At 39.1% G+C, this 17,519-nt stretch overlaps 1 protein-coding gene across 2 annotated transcripts in view; it reads left to right on the top strand.

Annotated features, from left to right (window-relative positions):
• The window catches only part of RBFOX1 (RNA binding fox-1 homolog 1), a 345,800-nt gene that overhangs the window by 227,728 nt on the left and 100,553 nt on the right, over nt 1–17,519 (top strand). For both annotated transcript variants that reach the window (XM_006913843.1, XM_006913842.1), the window contains exons 4-7: nt 854–907; nt 7,566–7,658; nt 9,398–9,458; nt 17,348–17,401. In XM_006913843.1, coding sequence (XP_006913905.1) covers nt 854–907; nt 7,566–7,658; nt 9,398–9,458; nt 17,348–17,401 — 262 coding nt within the window. The remainder of the gene's footprint in view (nt 1–853; nt 908–7,565; nt 7,659–9,397; nt 9,459–17,347; nt 17,402–17,519) is intronic.

The following is a 17,519-nucleotide window of genomic DNA, read 5'->3' as shown; positions in this document are numbered from 1 at the left end:
TAGATAACAAATATTTTATTAAGTATAAGTATGCCCCAGTATTACACGGGGTATAATTGTCCTGAAAAATTTTGGAATTTAAATTTAATGAAGCATCTGTATCTTCTCTGGCTGCCCAATTTATTTGTCATCTGAAACCGTGTTTCCAAACATTAAAACATGGAGTCGCCTTCACTTTTTCATAGAGCCTATTCATGCTAATTGTCTAAAATCCATTTTTTTTTTTTTCAATGACATGGAGAATCCTACTGAGAGAAGTACACGTCAGCCCGAGGACTCATCACAGCTATGCCAATGTCTATGTGATGGGTGTTCATTTAGTGAATCTTGCTTTTGTCATTTTGTACTTTACTTGTCTTACGTGGCCTGGCTGTTCGTAGCTTTTATGGGGGCCGGGGACCAAAATCCTCAACATCATATTCTATATGGACATTTTACTCCCCAAATCCCACTTCATCAAGGGTGTTTCTCCAGAGATTAATGGAGTAGCCAAGGAGAGTCAGCATACACACTAGCCATTTTTAATCTCTGCTGCTCAGGGCCTGGGAAAGCAATCATGAACACATAAAGAAAGGAAGGTGGAATTAACCCCTCGATTCCCTGTTTTGTCCTGGGTCCCTGCTACGATATCTCGCTCCATGGGGAAGGCCATAATATGGGAATAATATGTATGGTCGTATTTTCTCTTGGTTTAAGAGCATTGTTTAAGGCTAGAACAACATGAAATGTATGTCCTCGTGTATGAAGAGAGAAAAGGAAAAAAGATTCTGACTCGGGGTATAGTTACCGATGTGCATAATATGACGTATTCCATTTCTCTTCTTGCTTATAAAATATTTCTGTTTCTTTGCAGCAATTTGGTAAAATCTTAGATGTTGAAATTATTTTTAATGAGCGAGGCTCAAAGGTAAGCAACTTAATTCACTTTAGAATGGTTTAGCTCATTTTAAAAATGCTTGTTACGAACAATGGGAAACAACTGCACTGTTTTAATTAGCACACTGTGACAGTAGACTTCAGTGGGTTTCCTTTAGCGACCACTTCTAGTTTGCAAAGTGGTGGGGCATACGCTGGGTTCAGTTTACAAGATATAAGGGGGTCATTTAACTTGCTGTTTTATATCTATCTCTCTATATATATCAAGTTTCCAGAGGAAAATTACCCATGCTTAAAAAAATAATGTTGTTGCTACATTTTTGTTTTTCAGTGATAATTATGTTCTTTATATTAAAAAGTGAGTTGATAGTCTCATGAGCAGGTAAATATGTGATTATTCTGTATTAATAAAGTGCAGTTCTTTTCCTGGGTTGTAGGGGAGAAAAATCTCATATACACCAACCTTTCGAATATAGTTTTATATCATATGTATGTTTATCAGTTCACATTTTGCAATTTGCCACTGCTTTGAGGTTTGCTTTTCCCTAGGAAAGCAATTTTTGCATAGATTTCCTTAGAGCAAACAATATTAGTACAAACCGGTGGTTATATAGAGAGGCTCCAGCACTTTCAAAATGGACATATGTCGGAAGAAAGAGAAGCAGAACAAACTCTTCCCAAACATTCTCTGTATCAGCAGTCATCTAAATACGGTGTCCAGTGTCACCCAGGAACTTATTAGACATGCAAATTCTCACGGTCCAGTCCACATCTACCGAATCAAAAACCCTGAAATTGGAGCCCAGCCATCTATGTTTCCACAAACCTTCCAGGGCCATCTCGTTTTCGGCAAGTGCCAGTGCTTCATCCGAAAGGAAAATGCCCCTTCGCCTGCTGGTTGCTAATGTGTCCTCCTTCCACCTGCACCCACGGAACGCTCGAGAAACCCACTCGAAAACCGTGCCCTCGACATAGCAGCAGCCACTGAGTGACTCCAGGGTCCGGTGCTGTGACCAGGCTCCTAGAAGCAACTAGAAAGGGGACACTCCGTAGCTCTGCCTTCCCCCCAGAACACCAGTCCCCTGGTGGTCAGGACATTTAAGCTCCCTTCGCCTTGCATACCCAGACTGTGCAAGTGGATATTGAGAGACACTGCGTACCACCCGATACACCGAGATACTTATTTTAGCCCCGTAACTTTCCTTACATGGGCAATTTGGGACAAGTCGGGGGGGTTACTAGGAAGAACCAGTTTTATCTAAGGCGGCAAGTGCTAGCCCCTTGGATATAGCAACCGCATCCTCCCCACGAAGCAAACATTTGAATTTATCATTTCTCGGTCAGTCTGTACCTCTCCTCCTAAGTAGGTTTAGTATTAACAATAGGATAATGCCAGCTGCGCCGAGGCAAGGAAATTCTTGTATTCACCCCTCCACAGCCCAAACGGTGTCGTGATAATGCCAAATGAGTTTTTAAACAAATACCCAATCCATGATAGTGTCTGGTCCTGCTATCTCAGGGACCTCGTCATTTTATAATTTCAGATATTATACAGTCATTCTTGTCCTATGTCAGCAGTTTGGCCTCTAGGCTGGGGAAAAAGTAGTGAACTCTCTTTCCGCTTATTGTATGAAAATCATTAAGGGACTCCTTCCATACGGGTAAAGCAAAGTGCACTAAGGGAAAACGTCGTACGCCATCTAATCCTTTTCACTCAGGCCTGAGGTATTCTTGGCAGAGTTACAGAGGGCGATGGAACGCTGGCCAGCGTCCCTCCAATCTAAGTCTGTAACGCTACCGCTTTTAGAGCCTTTTTAAAAAAATTTTCTATTTAATTTATATTTTGTTTTGTAACTTTTGCCAGCTGAAGAAAGCTCTTTAATTCCTTCCGAGAGCTGTTTTGGGACATTAGAAGAATATCGCTTGCTATTTTCAAAGTACAATGGCGGTGCTATTTTTAAGACTTCTTCCGTCATTCCCGTGATTAGCCTGTCTCTGGGGCTTTAGGAATAAGACCACTTAACTTTGCCTCATCCAGAGACTGACTTTGTGAAGCTTTTTTTTCTTTTTTTTTCCTCCTTTGATTTGGAAACATCAAAAATAGCCTCTCACCAAGGGGTGCGCCCTCTCAAAGAACCAGTCATGCAGGTGTTGGGGCTGGCTTGTTTAGGCAGGTATGACTGGAGTGTCACTGAGACCATCCGTTTGGGAGCTGCTGAATGGGGCAGTGGCTCACACGGCAATATTTTTCATATTTGACATTATCCTTTACGGGAAAAGGCCTGTTTAAAGGAACATTTCCATTTTAATAGCTGAAAAACTTGAACCACTGTTATGACCTCATTTTTATCATTTAGTGATGGAGACTCAGCCAGGAAGTGGGTGAGCCCTTAATAGCTAGGAGCTCACCTCCTGGCCATTCTCCGAGGCCAGTCACTTAACGCTAAGTGAGTATGGCTGTGTGTTCTGTGGGTGTTTGGTGTGTGTAAGCGTGTGCACATATGCACTTATACATGCACAAGCAGTATCTACATCATGCTAGAACTGTATCACATAAATAATGCCTTCATACATGGATAGCAAGTATACCAGGAAACCACATTTTAAAAAGGTACACCAGAATTTGATAATGAGAATGAGAGAGCCTATAATTAATTTTTCCTTTCTGGGAGATTTAAAAACATTTGTGTTTAGCTCTGAAATGTTTTATTTAGGAGATATAGCCCTATACAGCTGCTTTTAATATACCTAGGAAGAATACGGTCCGATCTTTGATTCAGTAGATATCTTTAAGTATGAGTTACATTCCAGGTACGAGAGAAGTGAATCAGCTGTGAGCGACACAGAAATGCTTCCCATCATCCTCACAGATTTTCCCAAGCAGCAGGAAAGACAGACCATGCAGACAAACAACTATGATACAGTATGCTGTGTTCTGTAGTCAAAGAGAGGCTGTCGAGATTCCAGGCAGACAGACCAATTTCGTTAGAAGGTGGGAGGGCTTCTTGGAGGAAGGAGCATATAAGCTGAGATAGAAAAGAGAGTGAGAATTTCCCAGGGAAGGGAACGGGGGAAGACGTCCCTTCAAGGCAAAGGAGCTGCGTGTGCCAAGGTCATTGAGAAGAAGCAAGGTGTGAAGCTCTTAGTGCCAGGAAAATGAACCTTCGGACTCTCGTCAGCAGCTCCCCTTGTAGAGACAGGAAGTTCTCTGCACCAGAAACTAGAGGAATTGGACTTATATATGATGAAAAATCATCGCACTCTTCCATCTTGAGGGCTTCAGAGCCTTTATCTGAGATATAAGATGTTGTATTTGCATTAATACAGAAAAGGAAAATGTCACCTAAACATATATTACAAGGTCAAAGTAGAAACAGAACTGGGATACAGGGAGGTCAGAATTCACGATTCACTAAAAGATGTTAAAATAGTAAGTCGCACTGGTCCAGCAGTCTATCTTAAGGTAGCCATTATCTGGCCTGGTGATCGTGCCTTCCCATCAGGGGTGGCACGGGACTCAAATCCTCTTGTCCAGCAGCATCGTGCCTTCTTCACATAGCCCTTCTTGACCTGTGAGGCATTCCACATCTTCACCGCTCTCAGTCCCTGTGCTCCTCAGTCCGGAATGTGCTGCTTTTGTTCCCCTTTTTAAGGGTGAGATGAAAATATTCAGAATATTTTTGAGAACTTCAAGTTGCTGTTTCCTTGAGATAGAATTCTAGCTCTGAGGTGATCGAAAGAAACCACCTCAACACCAGCTCTTGACAGTTGCCTGGCACTCGTGCTTGATGGAGAGGGTACCAGAAAATGGCCAGGTGACGGTCTCTCTGGTTATGGTGTCCTTTCCCAGATGAGAATTCTGGCAGTCTTCTGACCCAGGAGGCCATGTCACTTCTTGTCTGGTACGATGGTCCAGGAACAGGTAGGAAAGCCCATGAGGCAAGCCCTTTGGGAGCTCATCTTTGCCCAGTCTCTGCCAGTCACCTCAGAAGCTTGGACTGAGAAGTCTTGAGCAGCTCAGAAAAAAGAAATTTAGTGGAAAATTATGAGAGTAAGAATAATAATAAAAGGAATCGACATATTATCTTTACCTCAAATCAAAATGAGAACTTGAAAATGGCATGGAATGCTTCCTTTGTAATGTATGAACTTTTATGGGATTCAAAATATATTTCCTTCTCTGCCTTCATCTCTTCCTGATATACATAATGCCAGGATGGTTTGCCTTGGGTTCAGAGTAGATACGTGGTGACTTAGTTCTTTGGGATGATGTTAGACAGGTGGGTTGAATGTTTAGTTTCACATGGCTACATTCTTCTCAGTACTCTGATGACAAGGAATGCTAGTGCCCGTAGATACCAATGATGTCGTCATTTATAAAACTTGGCCTATGGACTTTCTCTCTTTTCTCAATGACAGAATTGCCCCGATACAGCCAGCGTCCTAGCTTCCCTTATTATTTATTGAATGTATGGCATAATTGAATGTATTGATGATAGGAAATTTGGCTTAGGGATGAGGAAGAGAACATCGCTGTATGATTTTGTCTGCACTCCTACATCTGAGATCCAAGTAACCACGTCAAGTAGATATTCACCTCAAAAATTCACTCTACTCGATAAGTTGCTCTGCTGAAATTGGGAATATAATCTCTACTTCATACAGAAAACCAAAACCTTCTTTTGGTGGTGCTTAGTGAGATGAGAAGCTGTGGGAATCCAATGACTGAGCAAGCCACATGGTAGCTTTTTCAACAAATAGATTTCTGAGCTCCACTCAGGGATTCTGATCTGGTAGATACGTGGCAGGCAGGGCTCAGAATCTAAGTGTTTCACATGCTCCCAGTTCCTTCTAATGGGCAACTAAGTTTGAGACCCACTGGCCAAGAGTCAGAGCTATCAAATAGAGCCGCCCTCCCAAATTGCATCTTTTGCTCATTGAAAAGCTATTATTTCAAAACTATTAAGTTAGCAAGTAAGTATATTTGACTTCCTAACATGGGCGTGCTACCTAAATAGGGCCCTCCTGTTATGAAGCATATAATCTTATATTAATCAAATAATCCAGACCTATCCAGATAGTCACAGATCCTCACTATGGGAATTATTATGAAAAGTAATTTAGTCTAACCCCACAAAGTAAAGAAATTCATTTTTTTTTTCTCTATGGAATACTGTCAAGTAGTCATCTACTCTAGCCTGAATTCATTCACAGCAGGTGGCTGCTATAGATGAGCCCATATTAACATTGAAAGGTACTTCTCTCTTAGGCAGACCATCGGGCATACCTCTCAAATACCCTGAGCTTTGGCAAGCACTTCAGTGGCCTAGGGAGCAACCAATTGGCTATTAACACTAGTCGGTTATGACTACCCCTTCCTTGTAATTACTGTCTATTTTATCAGTAAAACAAAATATCCTACTGCCCCAACTAAATGTAAAGCCAGCATTTACCTTTGTGGACAGTTCAGACAGACCCACACAGAATGATTTCACCTAGTTTACACCGTGAAAGCCAGAACGAGCTGGGCAAATTGACGCTGGAATGGTTTCAAAAGGTTGGTGTATATGTCTGAACAAGATGTACGCATATTTTTAGGGGTTTTAAAAATAATGTGTCATATTTTCTGTACTCTTCTTAGGAACAGTGTCAGTGAAGAAAAAAAAGATGGATTTTGACAATGTGACGTTTAGTGGGATTGTTTTTTGAGCTGAAATATTAACACAAAATATGCCAGTGGTGACGTAAAGGGTCTACGTGTTATGTCAGTGACAGCGGAAGTGCCCAGAGTGTTATCCTAAATAACATTCTATTCACGAAGCTTCTTTTTTTCCTACCCAATAATATGACAAATGAATATCCGCATAATGTCTCAGAACTTTATAATATGTTTACTCATTTCCCTTTTTGGTTAGTCCAGTAGTCTGGAAAGTTGACAGATTCAGAAGCACGTATGTTATGTTTTTGGTAGGGGAGAGGGAAGTGTTAATACAAAAACGTTACTTGAACCGTTTGCATTTATCTATCAATTGATGTTTATTTCTATTCATTTCATGTGATTATTTTGTTTATTAGATCAAAGTGTTTAAGCTTTATTACAGAAAAAGGTCTTTCCTTTTTTTTAGGCTTCTAATTTTTATTTTTGAGAAGTAAAGGCTATAGAATTGACAAATCTGAATAACCCTAAAACTGCATGAAGAAGAGATGTTCTTAAAACAACACAGCATGACTCTGTAGGCAATGTTAGAAAATTTTGGCATTCATTGTTGAATTTCGTGCACATGTTTTATTTTATTTTATTCTTAATTTGCATGTCAAGAAAGTGGTTCCCTTTTTTTTTCCTCGTTATTTCATTTTATTCTGTGAAGACACCGTAAATTTATTTTGATCTCATTTTCTTTCCGTTAGATTTATTTTCTTCTGTAGTGACATTTAGAAAGGTATTTCGGGTATCATTCTTTGAATTCTTCAGGGGTTACAGCTAACTGGTGACAGAAAAAAAACTATCTTGTTCACATTGGTTGCTTACTGATTGCACATCTTAGTACTCTTATAATTTCTCTAATTTGCATGTTGCAGAACGGAAGCCAGGACAAGACATAGAAATTAAAGCGAGAGAACGTTACACAGTGGTCGTTGACTGAAATAATAATCTGCATGTTGTTTTCCCTTCTCCCTCCTGCATGCAGGGATTTGGTTTCGTAACTTTCGAAAATAGTGCCGATGCGGACAGGGCGAGGGAGAAATTACACGGCACCGTGGTAGAGGGCCGTAAAATCGAGGTGCATGTTCAAAATATTTTCCTTTACATCTTTTTTATAAATGTCTGCTTCACGCTCATTCGTTGTTTCAGATGCATCATCGTGTCTTGTATGTGACCCTGTTCCCTTTTCATTGTTTATCTCTATATATATATTTATATATAAAAAGGAAAACTGGCCTTACTTTTTTTTTTTTTAATTTTACTTTATTATGTTACTCTGATAACTGCTGAAAGGTGGATGGCAAATGTGAGACAAAAGAAAGGTTTATCTGAAAATTTTTTATTTATTTATTTATCTCTTTATTTATTTATTTATTTTCCATGTTTTAGTGTAAATGGGTGCGTTAGGTTCCAAACAGTGGAGACAGTGTCGCAAAACAAAACAAAATACAGAGCAGTTTTGTTTTTTTTTCTCTTTTCTTTTTCTTTCCGCTACAGGGTTGACGAGGGATCCACAGTGGTGTGCAAATTAAGCCAAATTGTGAAAGAAATAGCATTTGAAAGAACAACATTAAAAAAAAAAAAAAAATGAGAGGTCTTTGTCCTTAAACCTTTCATTTTTTTTTTTAAGAAGCCAGTTTGAAATTTTGTATTCTTTTGATAATATAATGAATAAGCAAACGGGATTTCCTGTTTACTATCTAGCCCCGCTCCATCAATAAAATTAATGCTAAAATTGCGATACTCAGAATCTCCTGTTTTTTACCACTGGATCTCCCTCAACGTGGCCACAGGGTCATATTTGTTAAAAAACTTAAAAAAAAAAAAAACCAGTTACAAATGCTTTAGTCTTTGGAGTAAGATGTTGCATATTTTGCCTTTCATTTTCCCCCCTCGACGGTAACGCTTAGGCCCCTCACCAAACTCTCAGTAACCATGGTAACTGTATACAAACCCATGCTGGCGATGGTGGTGAATGGTAAGTGGTGAAGTCCATCTGCCGTTACACGTATTTAGTGCTGATATATCTATATACATATATATATACCACGTGAATTTTTTTGACTTGTCGTATTAAGTTTTCTTGATGCTCTATTCTTTTGGATATTGGTACGCCTGTAATTGAGTGTACGTTCTAAGCTAGCCTGGGAGGCACTGACTTGATTGAGATATGACCGGTGCACATCTTACTCAGATCGTTAACTCCATATTGTGTTAAACAATGCACCCTCTCTTTTCTCCTTTTGTTAGCTGTGACTTTAAAGCTTGAATGGTTTTGTTAATTCTTGCGATGTAAAAGGCTCTTGTTCCAAGTGTTGAATGCTAGATGTGGCTTCCCCCATGGTTCTTCCCTCCCAAAGTGTTGCACACGGCTAAAACTTGTTTGTCCCTTTTTTTGACATTTATGTTCCCTCGTACCTTGTCTCTCCCCGATTCTACTCCACTGCATGTTCCTTCATATGAATTTTATTTTATGTTTAAAAAAATATTGTTTCTGTGTTACCATGGAGTACACGCATGCTTTTAAATCTTCAATTATGCAGTTCCTTTTAATTTGCTTTTACTGTCTCCTTATTAAACTTTTCAATGATATGACATTGCTTTATTGAAATGATTTATAAGTTAAAATGGTTATGAAGTAAATGTAATTATAAAAATGTATGATTTTGTTATGCACCTACTGCCTTTTATAAATTAAAATGCATTTTAGTTTTTTTTTTTTTTTTTAATAAGTAATCACAGTCATAATGCATGCAACTAATAGAACTGTGGGCTGGCCCTGGAATAAATGCTCATTTGAGTTTTCTATGTACATAGGTAAATAATGCCACAGCACGTGTAATGACAAATAAAAAGACTGTCAACCCTTATACAAATGGTAAGTACAGATTGGCCTTTCACAAGGAATTGCCTCTACCTCTGAATCTATTAAGTAATTTAACTAGGGAATCTGTTTCAACAAGCCATATTTGCCTTAGCATGGCGACTGTGTCCTCACTGCTGACCTGCTACAGTGAACCACCTGAATCAATGAGATAATTTCCTCTACAGAGACGAATTTAGTCTTCAGGTTAGCTGGGCATGCCCTTCTCCCAGTCTCCCCCGAGTAACTCCCACTCGGGGGTCGGGGGAGACACAGTAATTATTTGGGAATTAGTTGGGTAATTTAATTTGTTGTTATGATAGTTGCTTGAGGGAGGATGGAGGTTTCGTTTGTTTGTTTTTTTAAGCACCACCTCCTCATCGGTCACTAATCATTTTGGAATGTGTGACTGCAGAATTCAGTTCTGGCTTAGGGCCTTCTCTGGAGTTATTAGGCTTTTGAAGTGCCTTAGAAGATGCCTCATGATGAAGTCCATAGTGAGAGCAGAATGTATGAGTGTATTATTTACTCCTTTTAAACAGTCCCTGTGCCATTTGGGCCAGGTAAGGCTGTTGCTGTTTGTCGCACACTCCTCAGGACAATGCATTTCTGCCTTTAGTAACCAAGAAGGTGTCTCAACACTCTGCACACTAAGAATTCACATGTGTATATGAAGAGTCATTTAAAATGTTCAAACATTTTGATTCTTTAATCCTCCTTAGGGTAAATCTCTCTTAAACTACATAGGGAGAAAAGCTGGTGATATGCTAATTACATACTTAATTGTACCGAAAATTCACAGGAAAGTAACGTAATAGGATATATATGCTTAGTGGAATATTATACCCATTAACATGAGCAGGATGAAGACTGTAAGGGCCCCATAATGAATGAAAATTTTCCAGATAAAAAATTATACGTATAGCATGATGTGAATGAAATTAAGATGGGAATTACACCAAAATGCTCATCATTGAGATGAATCATGTTACTGGAAGATATTTTTCCTTTGTTTCATAGATTTTTAAGAATAATATAATTTTTTTACTGTCATAAGGGGAAATGCATGGGATTTACCATTTTTAACATTTTTATTTTATATGAAATATGGAAGTACAGATTCATTTTTTAAAAAGAAAGAAACATTCAAGAAAAGTCTAAAATATATTTTAATAGTGCCACTGCCAGCTTGATCTCTGTCCCTCAGAGGATGCCACTGTTGAAGATTATTGTCTACACCTTTATTTTGCATTTTCATGCATATTTATGGAGTAAGTATATATTTACGGCATTCATGGTATCGTGTACATTCTTTTTATATAAATGGTATTATAGTGTACATATCATTTTTAAGTGGCTCTTACAAAATAATCAATATGGAGCTCTTTCAATGTTAATATGTACAGACCACATTCATTCTTTTTAGTGGTTACGTAATATACCATAAAATGGATATATGGATTTATTTCAACCTCCCAACTTGATTGATATTTAAATTTTGTTTTTTGATATTAGCATTTTGTAATTTTGTTCTCATTTTTTTTCTATCTTGTGCCACTAGCTACCAATTTGGCTAAGTCAGTTTGTTCTTATTTTTTAAAAGGGGCACCATTAAACAGAGATATAACCCTCAGTATGATCAGGCTCTGAGTTGCAGAAAAATTATTTGTTCTGCTGACCCATTTTCTCAGCTCCAACAGCCCAAGGCATATCTTAAAGGGAATAGAAAATTTCTACAACAGACTTTGAATGCCCAGGGCTGAAATGAAGCCACCTCTGATTTCCATGTCATGGAGCCTTTCTACTTGGGTAAAAATGATGGTTCTGCCACCTGCCAGAGTTGATACATGAGGACATCAATCTGACTATTGGATATTTTAAACAACTATGAAGTAACAAGCATGTGTGTGCCTATGTGCGTGCAAGTTTTCATGCATATGCATAGATGCTCATGTGAACTGTTTATGTGAGAAAATGAAGTAGGGAAGCCAAATATTATTCCTTAAGCCATATGTATGCATATTTATTTTAAAGAAAGAGTTATTGATCAGTGTCATACCCGGAGGCTGAAAAATGGACCTGTGGGATTTTTGCACACAATTCATTAACAGCCAACATTTCTGGAACACTGCCCGTTTGGCATATGTTAAGCATATTAAATGCAGTGGGCCCCCGAAAAATAAAAATAAAAAATAAACTTAGCAGTCGAAAAAATAAAAAATAAATGGATAAATGCAGTGGGCCCACACGAAGCCTTATAGAGAGGACATCGTTATCCCTGTTTTAAAGATGCAAAAACCGAAGCCAGACAAGGTGAAGTAATTAGTGAAATCTTTTACTGTGCAGTAATGAAATCTGGCCATGCCAGTGTGTGTGTGCATCACTTTCCCCCATCACCTTACAGAGTTGTACTTAAATGACCACCAGGCTATAGTAACAAAAAGATTATTAAGTGGGGACCCCAAATTCCTGCCAGATGTTGGCATAAACACCTCGCATCTCATTCTGGGTAGCCGCACACTCTTAGTTTCCCAGATAAGTCACGTGGGTCTCTCATCTATATCCCTGAAAGGGGGCATTCAGAGTCTTATCCTGTCACATGAACCGAGTGGGGTACCTACAAGGTCAATGGACAGTCACAGTAGAACTGACTTAAAAAAAAATCAAATGCAAATCCTAATTACATAAAGACGGTTGGCTTCTACAGAGGAGATCATGGAGACTTGTGATATTCAAAGAAAATCCGTTACCAAAGCTTTTCTTCTCTTTAGTTCATGAGTATTGTCGCTGCAAAGAAATGGTCCCAGAAATTGCAATATGACATAACCAACAATATACGGGGGCCTCTCAGATCCTTAGCAGGAGTGATTATGTTAAAGGAGATATTATCACCAGGAAACAAAAAAAGGAAGTCGTAACTATGTGAGATGATGGGTATGTTAATTAGCTTGGTTGTGGCAAATATTTTACAAAGTATATGTATATCAAATCAACAAGTTAAATCGGTACAAATTTTAGTGGTCAATTATACCTCAGTAAAACTAGGAACAAAAAGAGAAGATAATCAGAACCGATGAAGTCACATTGAAATGTGAAAATTAAGTGATGAGTAAGATTCATTAGCTGCCTAATTGACTCTCACAAACCACTGAACTTACATTTTGGCCAAATTATCTATCACTAGAGTCATCACATTTTGAGGTCATCATCAAATGGTGAAATATAACTATTGATGCCAACATCACAGTCGTGGATTCCTGCAATCGTGTATCCAACCAATATTTGAGCAGCTGCAAAGTTTCCAGCGATGTTATCATAAGACCGGACCCTAAAGGCAATGAGACACATGACTAGGAGGCTGTGCTATAGAGGGCTATGGTTAATTCTATCAGGGAGCGTGTGGATTCCATTTCCCAAGACGTTTGAACTTGGATATTAAAAAAAAGACTGTTGGATGACATATAGGGGTCTGGAAACTCTGTCCATCAGAAAGTCCCACAAGGAGAGAATTGAGCTACTTCTGTGCTGCCTGCCGATTTTTCCCTGTGGACACCAGTCTTTAGACAGGAATAGGGGTTTCTTGTGCCCACTGGAGAGCAAATGTTTGCTCTGCGAAACAAGTTAAGGACCAGATTCTTTGGGGATTTCCTGGATGCTGGAGGAGTGTGGGTGTTAGATGGAGCTCTTTTCTTAGGGATCTTAGGAAGAATGAAACTGAACAAAAAGATCCTAGACTATAGACTGTAGAGAGAGGTGGATTTTGTATCGGTGCTCCCTTTCACTGGCTAGCGAATGGCAGGCAAGTTGTTTAAACTCTCCACACTTTACTTTACTCAAATGAAAACTGTAGACATAATGGGAGCCACTCCACAGAGCATTTTTGACTATTACAGGAGATAAAGTACTTAACACAGTGCCACGGTACAAAGTGCCCTAAAAATTTAATTATACAATAGTCTAAAATAATGTAGCCATCTCGTTACTTTTTTGCTATAGGTAGTGAGTTGAACTTCCAGACAGACATACTAGTTTAAGGGTCAAATAGTCAGATGCCAGCAGAGGCTGGGCAGATAAAATAAATGAGCAAATGGAGAAGGTCTAACAAATTCACAGTTTTGTGGGAGGGACTATCTTGTACTTTCGTACTGGGAAAAGCAAAATATTTCTCTGCTAGAAGAAAAACATCACAGGGTAACAACAAAAGATTGCTGATGGCTGGCCCCCAAGCCGGGTACACAATAGGGAGCAGTGGTGACTGTGGCAAACTGAGGGGTTAAGTGGGGTGCTCGCTGGTCACCTCCAAAAAAATCACTCTGTGGGAAATTCTTAATCTAAAGTTGCCATTTCCACTAATGTTTCAAGAGAAACAGAAATCCTCTATTTTAGATGAACTCTAAGTGTCAGCAATGAACACATGTGGCCAAAAAAAATAATTACTAGGTGAACCAAACACAGTGGGCCACTAACTCTTCATTTCAGCCATTGCCTCGTGCAGCATCTCGACTACCAGGTTGCTGGCATCCTCGCTGCGTGGCTGCAGAAAGCATCCGTATGCAGTTTCGGAACCCTCCCATGTGGTGTATTTCAGGGTACTCTGTTAAATGTGTTTCTTTGATACTTAACCCAGTAAAGGCCTAGAGAAGGTGAGTGCAGATTTTTTTTGTGTGCACATTCAGACTTGCCTTTTAACACCTAATAGAGCCATAGTCAAGGCCAGGGATCTCGGCCAGCGTGTTTACAGAAGACTGGCAGATGATGACCTTCGAGAAGCTAAATTTGAGGATGGGAGCTCTGAGTTAGACGCAGCCCCTACAGGCCTGGCCACAGAGGGGTCTCTCTAAACAGCTCCTGTGTCTGATCTGGAGCGAGACCCCCACGCATCTGGTCTCTGCTCCACTGCCTTGTTGTGTAGGCGGCCCTGGGAGGCCGGGAGCTGTGGGCTTTATCAGCTGTTCTTTTGTTGTAAGCCTCATTGTTTGGTTTAATGTCCTTGATCAAAATCTGTGAATTTGCAAGGCCTGGGGATGTACACAAACTGCCTGAGAAATTAAAACTGGGATCATTTTGTCCGTCTTCCTGACAGTGCAGGCTCATGTCTCCAGCAGGGTTCTCCCAAGGGTCTCTTCCAGGTACTAGAGGAGTCACGGGGACTAGGAGGCCATTTACATGTGATTTGCATACATTTCCATAAGCCCGCATGAGCTTTAAGTCTGAGCAGAGGTGATTTTCAAGGGCTGGATTCTGATTGCCTTTCCTTTGAAGACAGTCACCCCTAACAGGGTCCTTCTTTATTAGATATATATCAGGAAGCAAGTCATTGGAGATGGGAAGGAGACAGAATCCTAGCCAAAAGGGAATGAGTCCATTAAAAACGAAGCTGTATATTCCTTCAGTTTCTTCAGAGCAAAACGAAATAAATATTTATGGAGCACCGACGATTTGCCAAATGCAGTTTTCGATGCTGGGAATTCACATCGAACGGCAGCCCTGCTCACTTTACCATTCATTTTAATGAAGGAAATGGTTATAAAAACAATTAGGAACAAGCAAAGAAAGAGAAATGAGTAACCCAGGTCGTGTTAACAGCTATACGGGAAACAAAGCCGGGAATTGAATCGGAGTAGCTTTGAGAAGGGGGTGTGCCAGGCGTTAAATGGTTTCCCTTGAGAAGACACTGGGGACCTAAATAACATCAGGTCAACTTTGTCAAGAGTTAATTGATCAATCTATTGATCAATATCAATTAGATGATAGATGTTAAATGAGAGTGTGAGAAAGAGGAACAAGTTCACTTAACTCAAGGAAATGAGGAAGACAAAGGTGGATGAGAGAAACGTGATTTCTAAGTCAGTCTTAGACACCTCCGAAAGATCATTGGCATCACTTACAATCTTTGACAGTTACATCAAAATTAATTGATGGGTCCACATTCAGTGAATGGTACGCTCCAGCCTTGCGTGCAAAAGAACAATTTAAGAGAGTTAAAAGGATGTACACAAGAAACAGAGCCTTACTTGAATAGTGTTCAAAAGACTGTGTCTTCACTTCCAGTAAAAGGTAGGGCACACGTAGGGTGTAAGACAGGGAACAGAGGGAAGAAGGAGTCATCGATTAATAAACTAATTATTCATTGACTATAGCTCCATATCGAGTTCTTTCACACACTCTAGATTTCCATGAAGGACTAGAAAGAGAATGTTCAATATGTTCAGATAGCTCTGAAGCTTTATTTTCAACCAGTTTGCCCTATTTTATCTTAGAATTCGAATAACCTGAAATGCAGACATTAGTTCCCATGTCCTCAGAAACTGGGTGTTTTCTTATTTGAGAAGCAGCGTAATTTCAGTTGGTCAGATCGAAGTCATCTTCCACATTCAGAGAACACATATTCTGAAATGTTTGGGATAATATTAATTTTCTATTGCCACGGAAATTCCTGTAAGACAAGATATGGTTAACATAAGGGAGTAAGTTGTCAGCGTAAAGTTTTAGAAAACATTGGGACAATATCAGCATTTCATGTTCACTTTGTAGGTCTAAATATGTCTAGGGATTTTCCATCAATAAGGCTCTCCCAAGTAATCCAAAAATAACCCTTTGAAAAACCCTATCCTAAGAACATCTAGGGACTGTAAACCAGCTAGCTTATTCAAGTTGGAACTGAAAGTTCTTAGAACAAAACATTCCTAGAATATTCTAAAAAGTTCTTAGGTCCATCCAAGGGCATATCTGTTACTATATTCAGCCTCCATCTTTCTTAGTGGATCAATAGATTGTGACCACCTCTCAGCTGTTCTAACACGCGCATCGCTTAGGTCGGACAACAGGATGTCACACCTCTCCCTTCTGGGAAGAGCTCAGAGAGTTCTTGTCAGAAATACTTTCTATCACATCTCAACTTTCACCATGGCCTTTTCTCGGTAGCATTTATTAATAAAGGGCCTCTAGTGTTTGACCCTCAGCCCACAGACACAAGGTTTTCCACGAAAGGCAAGCATGCCGATCTTTCGTTGTCTTTCAGGAATTCTATATAATGGATTTTTTCATAAAGATGTGCCAGTAGGAAAGGAGATGATCACTAAACCCTAAAACATGATCATTCTTCAGAGATTTGTCCCTAGATAAGGCCCTATGAGTCTGTAATGTGGGTGGCTTCTCAATTTGCAGATATTCTTCTATGCCCTTTTCTTGAGTAAAAATTTCTGAAGGTCCAGGATTTCATTTTACAGAAAATGCTCCATCCAGAACATTTAGAAAATTACAGGATTCTGTTTACCTTATATACAGGTTACTTAAAGTTACCCCAGATATCATGCGTTGATTAAAATTTTTGATGGTTCCTGAAGGCACTGAAATGTATTCCACACTCAATCTCTACTAGATAAATGTCATTTTCTTTGGGCTTTAAAAGGCACTTTGGAATTCTGTAGAGTCTCCAGGTCATAATTAGAAATGACAATTATCAGAATATGTCACTGCAAAGAATTCTGTTCATGGGAACTTTCAAATTTTTGTGAACTTAATGCAGAGAGATATGATGTATTATTTAGTGGTAGCCTGTGAAATAAGACCAAAAATAGAAATGATTATAGTGGTCTCAGATAATATGGACATGGGAGAAAATTTATTACCATTTCATTTTCAAAAGGTTTACCTGTAGCTGGTCAGTAGTTTTCATACTATTAACTTGTATTGGCAGAAAAATCAAAGAAGGGAATAAATCTATTTTCCTATGTGTAGTTTTCAAGCAGTTTTTTATGCATGCCCAAACTATATATCCTCTGAATTTTAAAATTAAAAAAAAAAAAAAAAACCCAACCCATTAGTTTTGCAGTTAATTTGCAGTGATATCAGTCGTTGAATCAAAGGTGATAATAATGATTTTTTTGTATATTTGTTTTAAGGCTGGAAATTGAATCCAGTTGTGGGTGCAGTCTACAGCCCTGAATTCTATGCAGGTAAAGAATTTCTCTTTGCATGATATCTTCTTGGTCTTTTCTATCTGTGCTTTGCCCGCCAATGAAGAATGGGTTTCATAAAAACATCTGAACCAAGTAAATCCTTATCCTAAGACGT

Source organism: Pteropus alecto, unplaced genomic scaffold (assembly GCF_000325575.1).
Source record: "Pteropus alecto unplaced genomic scaffold, ASM32557v1 scaffold44, whole genome shotgun sequence".
NCBI classification, from domain to species: Eukaryota; Metazoa; Chordata; class Mammalia; order Chiroptera; family Pteropodidae; genus Pteropus; species Pteropus alecto.
Note: the sequence above shows the minus strand (reverse complement) of the source record. Positions and strands in the feature narration are given on the sequence as shown.